Here is a 22,900-nt window from a genome sequence, read left to right on the forward strand (position 1 = left end):
GGCGCACCGGACTATAAGGCGCACCTTGGATTTCTGAGAAATTCAAAGGATTTTTTGTGTGCCTTATAGCCCGAAAAATATGGTAGTTTCTTATACAAATAGCAAGCTGAGATAAAGTGAATGGGGGAAATTTATTAAGACTGGGATTAAAATTCCCCCGCCGGTGCTCCGCTGCCCTGATCTACTAAGAGGCTCCAGCCTCTTAGTAGTTTCGGGAGACCCCTCCACCATATCACACCTATTTAGACAAAATCCCCGCCAGGACAGACCTTAACTATAGTAAATAAGAGAGGGGGGTGGGTGTTCATGCCACTGCCCGCCCCACTGCCGCTCAGCTCTCCACCCCCATCATGGCAAAAATGGTATGCGCGGCAGGAAAGTCCAAAAACTGTGGGATAGTAAATCTCCCCCACTGTGCTGCCATGCGAATGTAATACTATTTCTGGCCATTTTATGACTTGTATCTGCGCGTTTTACCCTCTGCAGGTGCTAGGCCCCTAAAACACTAGAGGGAAAACTACCATCTCTCAGGGTCATATAGGAAAGTATATAGAAGCACTGGCCTGTATGGATATGAATGAAGCACTAGCGTGATATAGACTACTTACTGTTATCTGCAGCAGCTTCTGTTTGCGTGTGGTTTTTCTCCCACTAGTCCCCTGTACACACTGTCCCCTCTATACGTTTTTTTTTTTTAGTGAACTTCAGTGTATCTTCAGAGACCACTATGTATTCAACTGGATCAGTTTGAAGGGTGTAAGGAGGAAAAGAGCCACATAAGATGAAAGAAGCCCTTTTCTCTGATAAACTTTGTAATAGATTATCATGTTCAGCTTGGCCTTCAGCATTTATATGGAGCAGTTGGACTCTTATGGGCCACAGTTCACACTTGTTTTCCTTCCCTTGTATATAGGGGCTAGTGCACATTATAGAACCCCTCTCCCCATCCTTCCATCAAAGTATCTGTAGCACTTGAGTAAATGATGCCCCCAAGGTCAGTAAATTATGTCGAACATCTCAAGTTCTGAGAACATCTTAAGATAACATGTACAGGACATTGGAGGAAATGACAATAATTTGTCTTGTCTTATTGACTATTCAGATATTTTTTTCATGTTTTTTTTGATTCCTCAACAATCCTTCTTATTTTCCAGGTTTGGAACAATGACTTTACATCAACAGTTATGAAACTTTTACAGTAGACCCCTCCCCCCTCCCTTTACTTCTCAACCTAAGAAGCTCCAGATCAGAAAATGGCAAACTTTAAGAGACTAGTTTTGGGCCAGCGCTTTATCCACTGGAAACTTGCGGCAGCAACTCTTATTTTTATGGGATTTGTCTTCTTAATCCAAAAAGAGGTAGTTGACCGCGAGATGGACGAGCTGACGGGACACGGAGGGTCTCACGTCAAAAAGAAAAAAATGCTGGACATGATGATAGACGCCGTCAATAATCTTAAAGACTCTGTGCCAAAAATGCAGATTAATGCACCTGAAAAACCGCTAGAAACTGATGGTAAAAGACATTGTCTACCGGGGTATTACACCGCCGCCGAGCTGAAGCCGTACCTGGAGCGGCCGCCACAGGACCCTCATGGACCTGGAGCTTCTGGAAAACCATTCAAATTGGAGAAACTCAGCCCCGAGGAAGAGAAAGAAAAGGAAGAAGGAGATAAGAAACATTGCTTTAATGCATTTGCCAGTGATAGGATTTCACTTCACCGAGACCTAGGACCCGACACGAGGCCGCCTGAGTACGTATTCCTCTTATAGTATTGTATATAGCTATTGGAATTATTCATATATGTCTGTATAAGCAATTGTTAAAGGGGTTCTCCAGGATCTTCAAACTCTGAAGCTCCTTCTGCAAAGGAGTAAGCACATGGTTTCTCACAAGTTTTTTGTCTGCAGTTTACCAAAAGGAAAGAGAACCCCTATAATTGTTGGGTTCAGATTATTAACCATGTCCATGGGAGATGACAAAAAATTCTATTACTAACCACGCCCGTAAAAACATGGTTTTATATCATTTCAATTTTATAAGGATACATCTTTAAAAGTCCTGCTTTGTCCATTCACGTATGATTAGTCTAGATCAGTGGTGGAAAATGTATGGCATGGGTGCCAGAGGTGGGCACCCAGGTCAACACCCCAGCACCCAGGTCAACACCCCAGCACCCAGTTTGCCAGACAGGACTCAAGGCCTCCTGCACTCTATGGTAGCCCAGGACGTGCCATGCTCAGTGCTATTTTAAACATATCCTTGGCCGCCAGGACTATAGGAAGAGCAAGAAGGCGATGGATGGACATGGATGGATTATAGTTGGAGATCCTGTTCTGGGCCCCGTGATTCTTCCTGTTCAGGTGTCCCTGGAGGGAAGCTACCCTGCTAATCCAAAATTTTTTTTTTTTTTTTTTTTTACTGTGTATGTCTTCAAAACGCTGATACGATTGAAAGCTGTAATAGAGCAGGAAGCAGTAAGTTACTGCTTAAATGTTGGTACGTTGCGGCTTTTAAGTGAGTTTTTGTGTAGTTTGGGCTCTCAAAAAGTATCAAAACAGTTCACCATCTCTGTAGGTGTAGATTGTGACTGATTCGAGTGTCTGGTTTGTCTAAAATGATCACAGCTCCACTGATTATGGTATGCTGATGCGGAGATAGGTCTCACAGCTCTGACGGTCAGTGTAGTCTTTGAAGATAGTAATTTCAATGGTGATATTGGGGCACATTTACTAAGGGTCCGCAGCTGCGAATCCGTCGGGTTTTTCCCAAATATTTCTGCTTTGCGCTGTATTTCACGGGATTGTGGCGCACGCGATCGTTTTTTTGGCGCAATCGTGCCACCTATGTGGGGGGCTCCAGGCTCCATAGGTGTTAATTTTATAAGTTGCTTTTAGAACGAAGGAGGCGCCGACTTTCACGCGACAGAAATCGGGGGGGGGGGGGGGGCGTGGCCACCGGACAACCCGAAGGATTCGGAAAAACCATGGAATTTAAAAAGCCATTTGTGTCGCAAGATCAAGCACTCACATACACCAGAAAAAAGCAGGTGAACTCCGGCGGACCTCGGCGCAGCAGCGACACCTGGTGAATATCGGCGCACGGACCTTAGTGAATCCTGGCAGAACCCGAATCGGCGTCGGAGAACCCGCCGCTGGATCGCGACTGGACCGGGTAAGTAAATGTGCCCCATTATCTCTGTGCCCAGTATGACCTGAGATAGGAGTTCACATCGTCTAGCATGGTCTACAACACCCTAACCTTCCAGATGTGTTTCGCCATTACAGCGCCATCTGTGTAATGAGGCCCAGTGGTTGAAGTTCCTCCACTTCCGGGAATATAAAGCATTTCAGTTCTTGCTACATCCAATCCATGAATGGGCTGGGTCCTGGATACTGTAGGCTTGCAGCACACCATCTAGAAATGTAAATTAAGTTTTTTTTTATTTTCACCTCTAATATAGGTGCATCGAGCAAAAGTTCAAGCGATGTCCTCCTCTGCCCACAACCAGCATCATAATAGTGTTCCACAATGAAGCCTGGTCCACGCTGCTCCGCACAGTATACAGCGTCATGTACACGTCCCCGTCCATCCTCCTGAAGGAGATTATTATGGTGGACGATGCTAGCAAAGATGGTAAGCTGACATCAATCATGTCATTATAGTACTAGGGGTTCCTGGAGTTGGCGCAGTGGGTCGATTTGATAATTAAATGTGGGAACCCGTGTCAATAACGGAGTTCCTCTGGGCCCTTGAAACGTGAATCACTCCTAAACCTAGGACATTATGTACAATTTGCTCAGCTCCTCCTGCGCTATAACACTTTACCTGCAGATAGGACACTGTGTAGAATCTGCTTAGCTCTTCTTGCTCTATAACAAGTTGCTTGAAAATTGGACAGTATGTACAATGTGCTCAGCTCCTCCTGCTCTATAAAATGCTGCCTGCAGATAGGACACTATGTACAATGTGCTCAGCTCCTCCTGCTCTATAACATGCTGCCTGCAGATAGGACACTGTACAAGCTGCTCAGCTCCTCCTGCTCTATATCATGCTGCCTGCTGATAGGATGAAGGATTGAATGACCAGGGTGAATGAGCCTGTGGCATGTAAGTGTGCTTGGTTTACAATCCCTCATCCTGGTGGTAGATTTCCTTTTAACATACTCAGCTCCTCTTGCTCTATAACCTGCTGCCGACAGATAGGACACCACGTAAAATCTGCACAGTTCCTTCTGCTCTATAACATGCTGTATCGTTGTTATTTTGTAGCCGTGCAGAATGGCATCCTGTCAATAGATTAATTTCTTATTATAGAGAAGTTGTATATTGTGCCTCTGAATAGCGCCAGCAGGAAGTGTCAGTCATAGCCAGAGGCCTCAATGCATTCTCCATATTGTCAGTATTTTAATTCATCCCTTAGGTAATAGTAAAGTTATCACCCATTTTTGTATGTTTTGCGCTGTAAAATTCAACAATTCCCTTCTATATGGATCATGTTCTGCAATTACTGATGTTACACTAGGTCTATATAGTCCACTCTAGTTCATAATTACATTAGACCACTGTTAGCTTCTTGTTGGTGTGGTCGGGGCACTTCTAGTCCAGTGTCTATATGCAGGACATGAACGCTGCTATGAAGGTAAAATACGGCTCTTTTTCTGAAAGGGAGGCTACCACCCCCTAGGCATAATAATCTGCTGGGAAAAAGTAGCAGAGAAGTACATTGCTATATCAAACCACCTTTATTATATCCGTCCATTATTTAGTTTCTGAGATATGCTCAATTGAATCCGTATGCTAATGAGGCACTCTGTGTGGATTCAGATTATGTTCTTAACACTGCTATATTCATGCCTGGACCATTACTTCAGCTCTCCACAGATAAGGAGATTTGTCTTGTGAGAAGCATGGCGCAAAACTGGGCGAAGAGAAAGTGATTTAGTCTGGAATAGCAGTGCACCAACTGCCTAATTAGCATAAGGATTACAATGGGAATTTCTCAGAGATTACATAATGTGCAGAAAAAATAAACTTATGGAAATTCATAAGTTTATTACTTCTGCACATTATGTCATCCGTTTATTTGTAAAAATCATTTTCTCCTACTTTTAGATTATTTAAAGGAGAAGCTGGACGACTACGTGAAACCATTTCAGATTGTGAAGGTGGTCAGACAGAAGGAGAGGAAAGGCCTCATCTCTGCTCGATTGCTTGGTGCCTCGGTAGCGACTGGAGAAACATTGACGTTTCTGGATGCACATTGTAAGTAATGGCGGTATCTCGTTATGGTATATCGCTATATAATATACCGAGGAATGCAAGGATTTATCATTGAACGTTCATAATTGTAATGCAATCGAGAAGAAGTCATACTTGCCAATTTGTGACTTCCTTTCCTGGACCTAAGCTTTCTGCATCCCCTCTCGTCACTACTTCCTGGACTTTCCTGACACACAAAACGTTGCTCTCGGCCAATCACTGTCTGAGATCTTTCTCTGCTATCAACCTTGATTGACCGAGCGGTCAATTCTTTTGTTTTGAGAGAGACCAGGGATTGTGGTGGTTTGGTGCTATGGCGCTTTATTTCACTTTTAATTTTTTATAGTTATAACCTATTCCGATGTCATTGTAAAAAATATTTTTCATGCTAGACATCCCTATGAAAGTTAATAGTAACCTGTATGCGGCTAGCTCCCCCTAGTGGTGTCTGTGGGTTTAAAAGACCTCTACCATTAGATTATCTGATGGTATATTAGTCCTGCTCATTTGTTCCTTAGGATTTCTTCTTCTAGAAACAGCCTTAATTATAATTCTGAATGGCACGATTTTGCCAAATAGAGTTTTACAAATTAGTCTGAGGCAACGCAGCCCATGCCACCAGAGTGTCTTGGCTTATAATTTATTAAAATTTATTCATAAAATTTAAAATGTCTTGATCATAAATAGAAAAGATTCCCTTTTAAAGCTTTGTCCATGTTTGTGTGAATGAACAGAACCCACTGGCCCTTCCCTTATAATCCTCCTATTAACCTCTTAGTGGCCAGTGAGTAGATTTAGCCCAGTCCCTGTTTATATTTTATAACCACAAGCTACAAGACATCTGTTCTTATGACCATCATCTTTTATTCCCGTAAAACAATTGCAGGAATTTTCTGTAGAGAACGTGTAATCTACGGCTCAGCTTCTCCATTAAAGCCTCATGACGGCCCATATAGAAACACAAGAAGCCAATTGTAGGTGTAAAATAAGCAGAAGTTGCTCAAAATAGACCCGATTTACAAACGCCTGCCGGCTATGAAGTGAAGAGATTCCCTTGTATTGCCTGTATTGTACTATTTCTCCTGTATGTTCCTAGGTGAGTGTTACTACGGTTGGCTGGAGACGCTGTTGGCAAGAATTGCCGAAAATTACACCGCCGTCGTCAGCCCCGATATCGTCACCATCGATCTCAACACTTTTGAGTTCGGAAGCCCGTCGCCCTACGGAAACAATCGCAACCGAGGGAACTTTGATTGGGGCTTAGGATTTGGATGGGAGATGGTCCCCAGTTTGGAGAACAAGAAAAGGAAAGATGAGACGTATCCGATAAAGTAAGATAATGCGTTACTATTCGTGATTCATCATAATAGATACGTTAACGGGATTGGCAAGAAAAAAAAAATGGCTTTCCTCAGGGTAGGCCTTCAGTGGTTCATGGGTGAGGGCCAGTGGCGTAACTAGGAGAGGCAGGGCCCCCATATCTCTTAAAAAATATATGTAGTGTATACACACCATACGCACAGACATGTAGCATATACACATCACAAATACACACATACAACATATTCACACCAAATGCCGGGGCCCCTGATACTGTGGGACCCATAGCAGCTGCCATGTCTGCTACCGCTGTAGTTATGCCCCTGGTGAGAGCTGACATCGGCTCTTGCACCTATAACGTGTTTATACAGGGACCTTGACCCGGAAACCATTTACGGTATGTGTCCCTGTTGCCAATAGTAAATGGGAGCCGGCGCTGTAGCTACATCTTCTGGCTGCGTCTGGGACACAGAACCAACTGCTTCTCCTTATTTACCTGTAAAACGCCCTGGAGATATGTAATGTGCTCCCTGTGTTGATCTATCAGTATTGGGACTAGAGTGACATGTCTGTAATTAGTTTGCTTAGTGTTAGTTGCTGTGTGTAACCTTGGGGTAATTGCATTATGTTATTTGCACTACATTTTGGTTGGTGCAGTTATCACAGAACAGTCTGTGCAGGGTAGGATAGTGTATACAGGTCGCTCATAGTGGCAGCTGCCGGAAGATGATGTGTGACAGTATACAGGTAGTGTATAACAGTATACAGGTAGACTACATGGGCAGCTGTGGTAGGATAATGTATGGCAGTAATTATACCGGCGCATGCATGAAACTACCAGTATACTGCCATCAGGGGGTGGATTAAGACTGCCAGGGCCCCTACAAGTCTGAAAGTCACTTTCTACATATGGTACTAGAATCAAGCTTCTTGGGAAATCTGCAGTTTCAGGACCTTTGGAGGACCTTTAAAGTCCTGAAATGGCTCTGATCTACTTGTGTATTGAGAGCAGTAAGAGATGTGCGAGGATTTTGTGGATTAAGGCTATTCTCAGTCTAAAATTTGTTGTGTGATCTTGGTGGCCATGGGCCCCATTGCCGCCAAAGCCACCTATATTATTATCCACTACTGCCATACATCATCTTCCTGTAGCTGACAATATGAACTATCTGTATACTACTATACACTGTTTTCCTTCATCTACCACTATGACAGTATGTTAATTTTTAAGGGTGTCTGTGCTAGCAATTTTGAGCTGTATATATCAGAAAAACTGAATTTAGTGTTTTTTTTTTTTTTAATATTTTATATTATTCCCTTCCATGGGTCTGTAATAGCCCATGTATAGTAGAAAAGTCTGGGTTAACAGATACATAGCATGTAGCACTTTACCAGGGCTGGATTGTAGGGAGGACTCTAAGGGCACACACCCCAGGGGCCCCTACTACTTTACTTATAAGGGGTAAAGTGACACCTGATTCCCCCCCCCCCTCCCTCAATACCTATAACTGGTTACCAGCCAAGACCTAGCCAATCAGTGTTAGGTTTACTTTCTCACAGATCAGCAGTGGCGCGTGGGACTTATGTGCAGACTAGCCACTGTGCCAGCTAGGACGACAATTTAAGAATATTAATGATGATTTAGAATAGTAATATGTACCACTGTCTGTGCTACATTCAGTGGGGGCCTCCACCAACCTTAATCTGGCCCTGTGTTTTACTGATTGCACTTGTAAACCGATGTCTTGATACACAGGAAGTGGCTAAGGATTGGTTCAGAGGTCACTTCCTGTGTCACTCCTTATGATTGACCTGATACTAGAGCTGTGTCTATAGATCTGCAGACTGAGTGAGCTTCAGGGTGGTTCTTAAAAATACTAAATTAATAAACTTTTCATCCAATATAAATGTGTACATTTCTGCAGGACACCAACTTTTGCTGGAGGTCTTTTCTCAATTTCCAAGGAATACTTTGAGCACATAGGAAGTTATGATGAAGAAATGGAGATATGGGGTGGTGAAAATATAGAAATGTCTTTCAGAGTAAGTATTTGAGTATCTAAAAGCTAGATATCTGGAGATGCCATGGACTTGTCAACCTTATTGTCAATCCTAATCCTCCTTCCAGGTATGGCAGTGCGGAGGGCAGCTGGAAATTCTGCCCTGTTCTGTCGTTGGTCATGTATTCCGCAGTAAGAGTCCTCATACCTTCCCTAAAGGTACTCAGGTCATCATCCGGAACCAGGTCCGTCTGGCCGAAGTGTGGATGGATGGTTACAAGGAAATATTCTACCGCAGAAATCGGGAAGCTGCGAATATTGTCCAGCAGGTAGATGAATCCAGTCTCTCATTCGAAATTGCCCCAGTTTACAAAAAATATTTCTACATTTCTAGTAGTAGTTTTATTGTTTTGGAAATTATAAATGTAAAAAAGACTATACCCTAATGGCCTATGTTCATCTCTTAGTGCCTGTCGTACAGTTACTGGTCAAGGACTCCACTAGTTGTTTGCTAATTAAGGAATAATTTCCTTAAACCATAAATAAGCAAAGTGCACAGTGTGCGTTGTTGGTGGTTGTTGGTTTTTGTTTTTTTTTTTTGGACCCATTCATTGTGTAAACCAGAAAAGCTTGGGTCGACATATACTTGGCCTCCGTCTGCTGACTATATATCGAATTCAGCAGAAAATACAGGATGAAAAACTATAGTAGACTGCGCTGTTTCATCCTGTCATTCTGCAGAGGTCATAGTAGCCTATGGGAGAGGGGGCGTTACTGGCGAAGACGTTTTTACTTGTGTGGGGACATAATTATAAGGTGGGGAGCCAAAATCAGAGGGCATTAAGTGTAGGGGCATTATTAAATCAACCACTCAAAAACCAAAAAAAAAAACCCTAGAAATACTCACCTCTGCTCCTCTTAACCTTGATCCCGGCGCTGTTCGTCGCTAGCCTTGACAAGCTGGGATCACATAAAAAAGAAACTTGTAATTAGCAGGCCGGAGCCCGGGGACAAGATGTCTGTTTTTTCGGGCTGCAGATTATGCAAGCCCCTGCCTCCTCCCTCTCCAATGTTGTGAGCATGGATAGCGAAGTGATGTCATGCGAGTGGCGTGGATTCACACCTCTTGTGTGATGACACCTCCCTCTTCTAGCATGAAAGAGGGAGGTGTGGGGGTGAGCATACTTGGCAGCCTGAAACACCGGACATATTGTCCCTGCGCTCCAGCCTGCTAATTTATAAGGTTCTTCTTCAGGTGACCCTAGCATCTCAAGACTAGCGACGGACAGTGCCGGGATCCAGATTAAGAGGAGTGGACGTGAGTTCTAGTGGTTTAATTCTTTTTAGCGTGGGTGTCACATTCAGGGGGCAAATTTAGGTGCCACATTGGAGGGGTCTTAAAGGGGGTAATCTCATGTATAGGATTCTTGTCACATTGAGGGGCCATTATTAGGTGGGTGGCACAATAAGGATCCTAATGGAGAAGATGAGGGATGAGTACAACTATAATCTAAAGCCACATCACCTGCAGTCACTGGATGTAATAGGTAGGGATCTCCCATGTTTCCTGTTTGATAAGAACTGTAGTTTTTAGGGCGAGCGCATGGGACAGGGAGTATGTTGAAACTACTAAGAATTCAGTACATAAGTCTTTCATAGCTTTTCAACTACATGTTGTTTGATATGAATTGGTCATTTCCATCTTTTTACAGAAATCTTATGGAGATTTATCAAAAAGATACAGTTTACGACAAAACCTCCAATGCAAGAATTTTTCTTGGTATCTACATAATGTTTATCCTGAAATGTATGTGCCGGACCTGAACCCGCTCATCTATGGAGATGTAAGTTTCGTTTTGTGTTAGGGTAGTAACTAAGAGAGGCAGGGCCCCATAGCAGGCTTCTGAATGGGGCCCACTTACCCCTTAAAAAATATACATATTTGTTTACTCACACAGATGAGTTACAATCACACACTGTATATACACACACATACATACATCTCATACATAAATACACCAGTATGATATACACACATACAATATCATATACACAAACATACATACAAATGCAGTATGTACACAGCACACACACATACAGCATATTCCCACCCAATACCTCAGAATACGGGGCCCCCTAACACTGTGGGCCCCATAGGAGCCGCTGTGGCTGCTTCCCCTGTAGTTGTGCCCTTGTTTCGTGTCCATTTTACAGAAATCATACCTCTTCTACCATCATCATTAGTTTTATTCTCCGCAGGAAGGGAAATGTTGGGAAAGCTGCACGGTATATGGTGTGTACCTTATCCTTTCACTAACCTAGAATTAATTCTAAAATTAACCCTTTGCTACCCTCGATCATTGGGGATTCTGTCACTGTTTAATTTACTGCCTTGGATCTGAGTAACCCCTTTATTACCCTATAAGACCAGGGGTCACAAAATTAGCCTATTAGCCCCAGGAAGTGCTGTATGTGCTCACTGATTTATACATGATCACAATATGTAGACGCCCCAAAGTCATGTAATGCTGGTATACAGGTATAGGGAGCTGAAAGTTTAAGGCTTTTCATTCCTTTGTTGACTTGAACTGCCAAACGCTTCCTACATTAATATGTTTGTGTTGCTTGGTTAGCGCCAGTTCATGCCGCATGAATGGAATAACGCTCCATATTTATCCGGGGTCGTAGATGGGGAAGGTCATCACTTGGTTAATTTTTTCTTGTGCCAAATAACAACGGTACATTGTCTAACTCAGGACTTGTCTTCCTACAGATACTTAATGTCGGCAAACAGTGGTGTCTGGATGCCGGAGCAGATAACACTCATGGAGATAAACCCCCTATCTTGTACACCTGTCATAACCTTGGGGGTAACCAGGTAAAATATTTTCCAGTTTTCATCCTTTCTATTGTCTACATCGAAATTTTCTTTTGTTCAGATTAATAATGTAATGCAATGTAATGGATTGGATTTTCCACATATTTGGGCTTGTGGAATCTTAAAGGGAACCTGTCAGCAGGTTTGATCATACAAAGCCACAGCCAAGTATTAGATATTGTCCATGGAGATCTCTCTTACCTGATTAGTAGCAGCAGGAATGTGTAAAATGCATTTATATTCCAGGATTGTGGCTGAACTTGTGGTGCGTTAGATCTCTTCAATGTACTGCTGAACAACCCTCCCCCATGCTATGAGTCACTTCTGTAGTATTTATACAGCTGGCTACAGCAGTGACTCAGAGCAGAGGGGAGGAGCTTTGCCGTGCAGTGCCTGTGAAATGATTTTCCACTCTGCATTTGCAGATACCTGCTGATTTTTGTAGGCAAAACTGCTGCTAGTTTCCCTTTTAAAGGGATTCTTCAAGCTCCTGGGTTCATATACATTATAAACTAAATAAAGTTCCATTTTTTTTTAGAAAATCAGTGGCTTTAATGTAGAGAGAGGTTAAGTTATATTTACATGTAAATGAGGCTTTAGGTGCATCATGGGTGTAGTTCCAATACTTTGTGCAACCTTGCTTGTACAGATAAGGACAAGGTGATGACAATCCCATAAGTGTACGCCACCGCAAAAGGAAATAAAGATTTCTCTATAGCCAGGATTTGTGTTTAGTCTGCTTGCGACCCGGGACCTGACAAGTCCCTTCTAATGTCTGAGGGCTCCAGTTACAGCGCAGAGAGGAGCCATTGTATGTTCTGGTGACTATGGGAATAAGTCCAACATATCCTTATTAAAGCGCACACTTTGTACTCCCAGTCCCGGATCTCTCTGTTTGATTGTGTGCATGTCTAATAAACCGTACATCTGTCCAGTGTTTCTTTATGGCTGGTATAAAGGAGCGAGAGATGTCCTGCTGTCAGCTCTTATACCCCCAGGGTAGTCTCTGATAACTGCACATGGCTGCCAAGGTGCCGCACTCCAGGATTTCTGGAGGAGCCTGGGGCTGCTCGGCATGGGGCTTGGAATGAAAATTACACGGTATCGGTTGTCTTCACATTCTTGAACCTTTGAGCAATCAGCTGGGAAGAAGGAGTCTTAATAAGAATGGAGAAAGCAGAATGTAGCTGGTTATACTGTATACAGTAGGCTTTTTGCAAAGAATCTCTGTGTGAACTACGCTTTATTGTAGCTTGAAGCTTGACTTCAGGGTTTGGAGACCCGAAGTGTTGGCGGGGCGGGGCTAGCCAAGGCATTTTTAATTTCATGTATACAATAGACTGTCATTCATCAGAAGTCAAGACATTATTCTGTATTATCCAGGTTTAGGTCATAGGAATTCGAGAGACCATTAACCTTTTATTATCTGAGATGCTCTCCACCAGCCTAGTAATGTGACCACAGTAGGCTTGAGTTCAGTCAGTTTTATTGTAGGGCATTTATAGACCTACATATCGCAGGGCTGTACAGTACCTAAAAGGAGCAGGTGTGAATATAGAGAATTAGCAAGGCTGAAGAGATCACAACCACTTGGTTAAACCACCCACTTTTACAGAAACGTGGCAACAACGTGGTAAAACGGTAAGAAGTTGTACTGGGCCATTGGTTTTCTTTGATCTTCTTTTAATGTCTGGCAGCTTGTGTGTGTGGTCAATCTTTCTGCCGTGGTGTCAAGCGCCCTCATATGCTGAAATGGTAGAGACGCAGAAGAGTTTATGATGGGCAGACTTTACCATTGCCACCCATTTTGTATTTTTGAATTCCAAAAAATACCAATCGATCAGCAAGTAGTTAAGTCTTCGGTTTCTAAGTGAGCAAAAAATGGTGGAGAACGTCAGGTCATTGGGGCTGGATCGGCAGAAGATTGAAGAGGGGATTATTTTTGGATTTATGTCACTATGTATGAGTGTGTGCAGTGGGTCCTTCTCTGAAATCTTGTCTCAGAGACCAAGAAATACCTTTTCCTTTTACGTCCTGGAGAAACCCTTATCAGTAAGAGCTCTATCCTGTTAAACACTTGTGTACACTTGGTTATCTTTATCACTTCTCTTGACCTAAGCTGAGTGATACTTGAAGCTTTCAGCATTGTGCATGCATATTCTTTGTGATTTGACAAATATTGGATATGGCGTGGCACTGGGAAACCATCCATACTCATCCGGTAACACGAACATCTCAGCCTGGTAACAATGCACAACCTTTATCACAAATCCATGTCACCATTTCATCCTGATCTTATTCGTAAGACAATGGTCAGATGTATGATGAGGTCTAAAGCTAGAGAAGTAGGTTCTAGTGAGGCTTCACGTCAGTTCTCTGGTGTGAAAGATGAAGTAGATGGCTTCTTTTACTACAAAAAGGGCTTGATACATGTTTCATCAGTCCCATAGAGCCATATTAACTAAGTGACACCCTTCTTTTTAGCTAAAAATCGTTGCCCTCACATTCCCATAAAATCAACTTTATTATCTTACCGTGAGGGAGCGTGTCCTGCTTGGCTGGCCCCTCCTATCTACTCCTCCCCATGCTTCATGCCTCTTTACTATTCAGCACTGCATGTTATATGACCAGGGTGATGTCATCTAAGGTCCTTTTAACTCTACATTTGCAAAATGTAACCCATGTATGTATCTCATCACATGAAATCACAGTAGCCTCCTTGGACGTCTTCTCTTTCACATCCTTCTTGGAGGCTGCTGTGATTTCATTTGATCAGATACATACATGGGGTACTTTTTGCAAATGTATAAAGGTAAAGCACCTTGGATGACATCACCCTGATCTAATGACATGAATGTAACACAAGGCACCATGTAAAAAAAATTGACATTATAAGTTAACAGAGTTGTATATGTCTGTAGTTGAATATTGGCAAATGTTGCCTAAGTAATAGCTCCATACAGCAGCATGTCCTAAGCAGTGAGACCTGTCAATCAGGAACAAGGAGATTGGGTATCTCCTGAGAATTTAAGAGAGACAGAGCTGTCAGTCAAAATAAGGGGGTGGGGTTCACTGGTAGCCTGAGAGTCATATCTTCAATAAGAGTCAAGTATCCTAATTTGCATATCAGAAAAACAGCTGTAATTAAGGTACAGTGCCTCACTGATGGGTAATATTAGGTGATATGGGGAGTTCTTGTAACCCTTTACCAGCAGGCATCGTTGGCTTGGTGGGTAAAATTCTGGGGACAGGTCTTTTCGGTTTCCGGAAGGGGCGCCACTATTTCCCGTAGGCTGTATCCGGCGCTGACTGCAATCCAAGACCCAACCTATAGGCAACAAATGACCCTTTTAATTTTTCTGTTGCTTTGCCTGGGCATATCCTAAATATGTTTTATTTTTATATTTTTGCTTATTTAGTACTTTGAATATACACTTAACCATGAAATACGTCATAATATCCAAAAGGAGCTGTGCCTAAGAGCTGGGAAAGGGCAGGTCCTGCTTAAGAAGTGCAGTTACAAAGGCAAAGGAACAACTGTATTAGCTGAGGAAAAATGGGAACTTCAGAAGGTACGTCCTCCTTATGATGTCATAGAACACAAATTATTTCAAATCGATAAATGAGCCTAAAATGATCCTTAATTCTGTACAGATGGGGAAACCCAATAATTGCGATCTCTCTTCTCTTCGCAGGATCAGGTCCTCTTCAATGCTGCATATGGAATGTGCCTGACTGGAAATGGCGCTAACCCAAGTCTTGTCCCTTGTAACCTCGCGGATCCCTTCCAACAATGGGTTTTCAGACAAAGCTCTTAAGGCAACGAATGACACTTTCTCTTTAACACTGTGATAGGAAAATACACTGTAAGGTTTTATGCCGTCGCAGCTGACTTAGGTTATTTTGGAAACGGCTTAAGCCTGTTGCGTTACGAGAGAAAGAACACTCCGAACGGCGTGTCAACTGCCGATGCCAAAGAATGTTTTAAATCTTTTTTTATTTTCCTGAGTGTTTACATGTGAGTTGTTAATGGGTCAGGGGGGTCTCTTAGTGTTTACAATGACAGCACGGCACATAAACTGGACGGTGTGCTATGTAGACGAGCACCATAGGCAAGTAAAGTCTTATGCGCTTCTAGGAGGGGGGGGGGGACTTAAAGGGAAACTCCACTCAAAAATAATATATATGTATTCCTTACTTACATTTTGATAAGGCTTTGTATTTGCTGTTACAGAATGGTTTCGACGTTGTATCAACCAGTGGCTGGCTTCCCTTTTTTTTTTTTTTCAATTCTTATTGTGTATCGGATATGATTCCTGCAATTTTTAGCCTGTAATTGTATATTTTGAGGAGTTTTTATTTTGTTTTGTTTTTTTTGGCTCCAATTGTAAAGTTCTCCCTTAGGCAGTCTACACCAGAACATGTTCAGCCTATGGACCAGTGTGCCGGTTCAATCCTGCGCACAGAACGGGAGCCTATGCTTAAATAGACCCTGTTTACAACAACACGTGCACTGTAATAATTCGGCCAGCATAGGGTATGATGCAAGGACTCCTGTCCAACTCACTGTGTTTGGTCTTTGGGAGTGAACCAGCACACGGGTCCATTTCCATGGGCCAAACACGTTTGTGTACCTATTTCACAGGGGCTAACTTTACTGTGAAGGTCACAAGAATGGGGTCCAGTTCCTCCAACTGAATGGGAGTGGTAGCTCAATCTTGCACTGGTACTCGAGCAGTTGGACCTCCAGTGATCTGCAGGATCTAGGATTACTTTACAACGCGGGCCCAACCCACCTCCGATTTTCTTCTGCAATGAAGGCATATGAAATCTGGATACCTGAGGTCTGTCACTATTTTCAGACCCCTTTTGTGGGTAAGTGAACATGCCCCCCCCCCCCCCACTCCATGTTCACCGGTGTAAATAAGCCTTTTCTTTACATTGAACCTATGAGGTGTTTGTGTTTTTCTTTAAGTCAATAATTGCCTCCAATTTAATTTATTAGGATACCGATATTCCGGTACCTCTCACCAGAACGCTGTCACTGCCGCATCTTCTAAGGAGGATTTCCTTGTATGTAGCTGTAGGGTCTTGTGTTATTGTCAAGTAAAGTGTGAATAATATTTTCTTGTATCTTCCTTGTATACATATATTATCATAATATTATGGACCTATAAAAATTGTTTATAGTATCCTTGGATACCAGTCTGAAAATTCCAAAAAGGAACTCCCTATAGACGTGTTTTTTTTTTTATTCTGACCAGTACGCTATTCATTTACTGAAGCCGCTTTTCTTGATAGGTTCAAGGTTTTTGCGTTATATGTGCGGTTAACTGACTCAGGGATGTTCACAAACCTATATTTTTTTTTTACTTTTTTTGTATTCAGTTCTTTGCCATCATACTTTTTTTTTTTTTTTTTTACCTTTTTTAAATTTCCCACAACCTATTCAGAATTTCATATGCTATTTTAGGAATCGATGACCCACAGCAGCAATTCAATACAACTAATGGGTAAAATTCAATCTAGGATGCCTTAAATTACATTATTCTGAATATACGTTATTTCATAATTGTAGCCTGGTTTACATAAAATCAGAAAATGTTATATGGTCTTAAAGTGGGTGTCTCATCATGGTCTCATCATGGCGGTACTTTTTCCGTTGCCCTCTTAGTACAAATAGTCACCATATTTGTAGAGTCGATACGTAAGAGCAGATTCTACCCTGAGCAGATAAGATCCCTGACTTCTCAACATAACAGCTTGATGTCCAAGTAGCTGCTATGGCAGCGGTTTCTAGAGTGGTTATCTTCCTAAGACTCTAGTAAGGAGCCTGATTTTTAAAACAAGCTCACAATGGGTAAAAAAAACCCGTCATAACTGCCCTCTCCAATTCCTGGTACTTTTGGCCTGATGCTCCAGATACCCTGTACCCTCCAGATACTCCCTGCTTCTATGATGACCTATTTCCTGTGTGTTAGGCCTCACCCCGTTTTTGCGTGTTGCCCATAAGTCACCGTAAACTGTCTGTAGTCGCAAAAATGTACAGCTGGCTGGCACCCACTTGACCTGGTCTCCTGGGCAACCCAATGGAAAAAACGGGCCGTATGTAGGCCAACACCACCGTATGTTGGACTTTTCTTTGGACTTTGATAGACACCTATGGAGAGACGGTAGACATGTTCTATTTTTTACATTGCAGTCTCGCGGCCAGTTCACTGTGCAGTGAGAAGTGGGGTGCTATTAAAAAAAAAATTAAAATTACGTTGACCTTTTTTACATCTAGTGTCTTATAATGGTATCGAGTACTAGAGATCTGGAAAGTGTAGAAACACTAGTGGTTGGTGTTTATTAAATACTTATTAAATAATACATATTAAATTAAACAAAAAATACTTTTTTTTTTTTTTTTTTTACAATTTATTAACCGTTTTAAGACATTATTTCCCCGCCCAATCGATTTATAAGAATGCCTTTTGCTTTCAAAGTCTTCTATTCTCCTAATAATTCAATCTGCTTTCATTTCCTTTAATGCCGTACCAAATAGCAATATAAATGGCGGCGTGCACTATAAAAAGGTTTCCAAAACAATTTCTAAGATCTCAAATTGCCTGAAAATGTTTGGATAAAAGTCTAATATTAAAAGCAATACGTAAACTAATCCTGTTTGTTTAATAATTACATGATGGCAAATTTTCAGTATCTTTTAAGTTTCTGGTTATTGTATTATTTTAAGCTCTTGCCGAAGCAGCTGGTAAAGGTTAGAGAGGAAATATTATTGTCTGCTTTTTCTTACTATTAGGCATCTAAATCTCTGTTCCATAATAATTGGCGTTGACTTTTTTTTCTTAAGGGTTTAAATTCCTTCCAATAAGATAAACTTGGGAGATTTATTTTAGCTTTTGTGTGGATTTGCTGTTGTTAATTTTTACATTTTTGTTGTATTATTTTGAGCTGGGGCTTGAGTGATACTTGATGTGGGTGGCAGGCTGCCCATCTCGTTTACACTTTCTGAATATATCCAGTTTCCTTTCCACCTTTAAAGGACATCTACCATGAGATTTACTGATATCCCAAACTCGTTCATACCGTATGTCTTGCTTTCATGAGGTCCTGGGACATCGGCATTGTTCTAAAAGAAAGTCTAAAAGATATTCAAATGAGCCGCAGGTGTTCAGGGCTAGGTCACCCGAGCGCCTCTCTGCTCCGCCTCCTGTTAATATATGCATGCACCACTCCGTGTTCATGGGACTTGGCCCCGCCCACCAATTGTGAAGTCGGTGGGCGGGGTCAGGAATCATAAACCCGTAGGGAAGCATGCATATATAAGCAGGAGGCGGAGCCAAGAGGTGCTCTGGTGACTAAGCCCTGAGCACTTCCGCTTAATTTGAAAATCTTTTATAAAGATTTTTTTATTTTTAAGAACAATGCCGATGTCCTAGGACTTCATAAAAGCAAGATCATGCTCTGGGACATGCTTGGGACATCTACCATCAGTAAATCTCATGGTAGATGTCCTTTAAACTTCAGGTGAGATGGTTGACCGGACTGGTTTGAACTTTAGTCTGTGCCGCCTTCTTGTTTCTATGCTGTAGTGCCTATTTAAAGGAAGAGCGTTGTTGCTCACAACAGCCATAATACAATGGGATAGATACATCTTGGTCTAGGAGGACTACATCTATGACTTGGTTTTCTATAGAAGTCCAGGATGTTTATCTCTGGACGTGTCTTCAAATTGAAGAGAGGCTTTAGTGGTCCCTGTTCTTACCTGGTATTATGGGGCAAGATGGATATGTGAATTAGAAGTATTTAACTTCATTAGACTTCCTGTTCTGTGCTCCGCCCCTGCAGATCCTAGATACACCTCCGCGGGTCCTGCAGTAGACGTCATATAGTTTATCCTTAAACTTCAGAAATCTACTACAATTGAATTTTGAGAAATGTTCTAAATCTGTGGCTGGAAGATGAAATGGCTTTCATTTATTATTTATAACACTAGTCTGGTCTATAGCTTTGTGTGATTGCTTTCCTATTCTGTTTTTGTATTCTCTGATGGTAGTGGACGATTTTCGCTGCCCATACAAGCGTGGTTAGTTTTGTCTAACGTGGCCTTCGGTAATGTTAAAGGGACGTTAAACTGCAATAATGACGGGAGAGGTTTTGTATGAATTTTACTATGAATGTATATTTTTACATTTTTTGAAGGAAATATCAAAGGTCATATTGGCCAAGTGAAAAAGTGTGACATGTATTTGAGATAATTTTAGGATAAACTGATTTTTTTTTTTTTCCCTTTTGTTTCAACTTTGTAACATAAAATGGTGGAAATAAGCTGAAATAAACAGATTTACACATGAGAATTGCTTGTCTTGTGTCTTTTATGTGATGGTTAGTAAACTTGATGTAAGTGTATGTTGCTTTGAGGAGACCCCCCTCTAATGTTATAAAGTGGTCTTCATAGGGGCGTCAACTGACAGATGTATTCAGTATACTGAATATATGGTGCAAATGGAAATTTTAAGAGGATGGTTCTTAAAGGGGTTATGCAGGCTAGGAACTTTCCCTTCAGTCCAGCCTCTGGTGGTATAAAAAGTCTCAGGGGTGACCTCTAGTCGCTATAGAAAATGTCTTTCAAGCTCACCCAATTGGCCATCTAGTCGGCAATGCACACATGCTACGGCCTGTGGCCTGTACTGGGCTTTATCTAGTGAATGATGTCGCTGCTTGGCCTTTATCTCCTTTATATACCAACAGAGGCCGGTGGTGACATGAAGCACCTTGCGGGACCGGAGCCAAGCACAGTTTTCTATTTTGTACACCACCTGGAGACCATAAAACAAAAAAGATTCAATCCAGGACCACCATCCTCTCCCCTTTTTAAAGAAAATTTACCATCTGGAATCTACTTGTTTAGTAGATCCTGATGGTAGCTTCCCAAAATATCCCTCATCCCTATACAGTTTTTACTATTTTCTAAAAAGTTTTAAATTTTTTATGCTAATTAGCACCATGTGGAGTAGTCTTTGTGAACTCCAGGGCTAAGGCTACTCCGTAGCCCAAGTAGCCTTTTGCTGAGCCGACCCCTGTGGATCCGTGTCACCCGTGAACATCAGCCAGACATTCCTGTCCATAAAATGGCTGCAGGTAGTAGAGGGTCATGTGATTTGTCCACATGACCCTCCATCTGCGGCCATTTTATGGACAGGAATCTCTAGCTGATGAGGTAACAGACCGGAGGCTTCACTTTACATTTCAAGAAAGCGGAGCAGAACTTTTAGTAGATGTATATTGGTCAATTACCTAATATCCTGCCCCCCACACTTACACACACATTACAGAAAAATGAGGTAAAGTTGCCAACCCCTTTAAATCACTTATTGGAGCTAAAAAGAGCCTTCACATGAGCTGTATGTACATCAGAGTAGCTCCCTGATACATAACTTATGAGCCAGGGGCTTGTATTATTTATATAGGAGCAGGGACATCCCTGCCAATGTTTCCTTGCTGTGTTTGTCTGCATCTGGTTCCCAGTAGTCAGAAGAAAGCTGATCTGTCTGTCACACACTGAAGAACTGTCTGCTCCTAAATGACATTCACAGTAATCTCATCCTGGGGACACAACACTGCAGACCTATATATATAAATGATGTGTAATTAAAGTGACATTTCCTTCAGCCACAACTCGACACGGCCTGACCTGAAAATTCAAGACCTAATTGAGACAAAGGAAGGTTTTCCCATGATCTTTCCTAGACTTGTGTTCCTAGACTAGTTATGATACAGTGGATTCTAAATCTAGAGTGATTGTTAAATTCTGTCTTATTGAGGTCCCTGGGGCCCACTGGTAAAAATTTAATTCTGAGGGCCCTTATTACCTGATCCTTTTGTCTGCAGCTCTGACTGTTTCATTCATGGGGGTTCAGTCCCTATTCTGCTGCCTAGCCCTTACCTCTGACTTTCTGTGGTGTGGGTCTAGTCAGTAGCCTACGGCAGTGATGGCAAACCTTTTAGAGACCGAGTGCCCAAACTACAACAAAGACCCGCTTATTTATCGCAAAGTGCCAACACAGAAATTTAATTTGTGATTTATACTCCCTTCTCTGTCACAGTTTTCATTGATACCAGCGCCTGAGGACACCAATAAAGCAGAAAATAGTCCCAGGTAGAGCTGTCACTTTAATATAGCTCTGTGCACAGCAAGTCCTGGGCTTTCTGGGACTGCAGGACGACACCTGGAGTCATCTCTGGTGATGGCCTGAGTGCCCACAGAAAGGGCTCTGAGTGCCACCTCTGGCACCAGTGCCATAGGTTAGCCATCACTGGCCTACGGCCTAGCCTATTCACTTCACTATTCCTTTTGTTTAGGGGGGCTATCATTCTTTCCAGTTGTGGGGGTTCAGTCAATAAATAGTCTGCTGCCTAGCCCTTACCTCTGACTGTTTCTTTCTTGGTGATCCAGTCAGTATCCTACTGCCTGACCTTTTCCTTTCATTGTTTCTGTTAATGAGGACTTATAGCCCTTTACCTCACACTGTCCCTGTCATGTTCGGTCCTGGGAGTTCAGTCAGTATCCTGCTGCCTAGTCCTTTACCTCACACTGTTCCTGTCATGCTCAGTCATGGGGGTTGTCAGTATACTGCTGCCTAGTCCTTACCTCACACTGTTCCTGTCATGTTCAGTCATGGGGGTTCTGTCAGTATCCTACTGCCTAATCCTTACCCCCACACTGTTCCTGTCATGTTCAGTCATGGGGGTTCTGTCAGTATCCTACTGCCTAATCCTTACCCCCACACTGTTCCTGTCATGTTCAGTCATGGGGGTTCTGTCAGTATCCTACTGCCTAATCCTTACCCCCACACTGTTCCTGTCATGTTCAGTCATGGGGGTTCTGTCAGTATCCTTCTGCCTAATCCTTACCCCCACACTGTTCCTGTCATGTTCAGTCATGGGGGTTCTGTCAGTATCCTACTGCCTAATCCTTACCCCCACACTGTTCCTGTCATGTTCAGTCATGGGGGTTCTGTCAGTATCCTACTGCCTAATCCTTACCCCCACACTGTTCCTGTCATGTTCAGTCATGGGGGTTCTGTCAGTATCCTTCTGCCTAATCCTTACCCCCACACTGTTCCTGTCATGTTCAGTCATAGGGGTTCTGTCAGTATCCTTCTGCCTAATCCTTACCCCCACACTGTTCCTGTCATGTTCAGTCATGGGGGTTCTGTCAGTATCCTTCTGCCTAATCCTTACCCCCACACTGTTCCTGTCATGTTCAGTCATAGGGGTTCTGTCAGTATCCTGCTGCCTTGCCCTTATTCCTGTTTCTTTCTTGGTGATCTTTTCCTTTCACTGTTTCTTTTAACAGGGACTTGTGTCCTGCTGCCTAGCCCTTTACCTTACACTGCTTCTGTCATGTTCAGTCATGGGGGGTTCAGTCAGTATCC

The 22,900-nt window shown here is 42.5% G+C and overlaps 1 protein-coding gene across 2 annotated transcripts in view; it reads left to right on the forward strand.

Annotated features, from left to right (window-relative positions):
• Nucleotides 1-18,695, forward strand: part of GALNT3 (polypeptide N-acetylgalactosaminyltransferase 3) — a 28,918-nt gene extending 10,223 nt beyond the window's left edge. For both annotated transcript variants that reach the window (XM_072121832.1, XM_072121834.1), the window contains exons 2-11: nt 1,155-1,753; nt 3,464-3,636; nt 5,115-5,264; nt 6,358-6,592; nt 8,507-8,624; nt 8,710-8,910; nt 10,294-10,425; nt 11,355-11,459; nt 14,879-15,031; nt 15,155-18,695. In XM_072121832.1, coding sequence (XP_071977933.1) covers nt 1,254-1,753; nt 3,464-3,636; nt 5,115-5,264; nt 6,358-6,592; nt 8,507-8,624; nt 8,710-8,910; nt 10,294-10,425; nt 11,355-11,459; nt 14,879-15,031; nt 15,155-15,277 — 1,890 coding nt within the window. In that variant the 5' untranslated portion in view covers nt 1,155-1,253 and the 3' untranslated portion in view covers nt 15,278-18,695. The remainder of the gene's footprint in view (nt 1-1,154; nt 1,754-3,463; nt 3,637-5,114; nt 5,265-6,357; nt 6,593-8,506; nt 8,625-8,709; nt 8,911-10,293; nt 10,426-11,354; nt 11,460-14,878; nt 15,032-15,154) is intronic.
• Nucleotides 18,696-22,900: the final 4,205 nt, after the last annotated feature.

This window comes from Engystomops pustulosus, chromosome 8 (assembly GCF_040894005.1).
Source record: "Engystomops pustulosus chromosome 8, aEngPut4.maternal, whole genome shotgun sequence".
Lineage (NCBI taxonomy): Eukaryota > Metazoa > Chordata > Amphibia > Anura > Leptodactylidae > Engystomops > Engystomops pustulosus.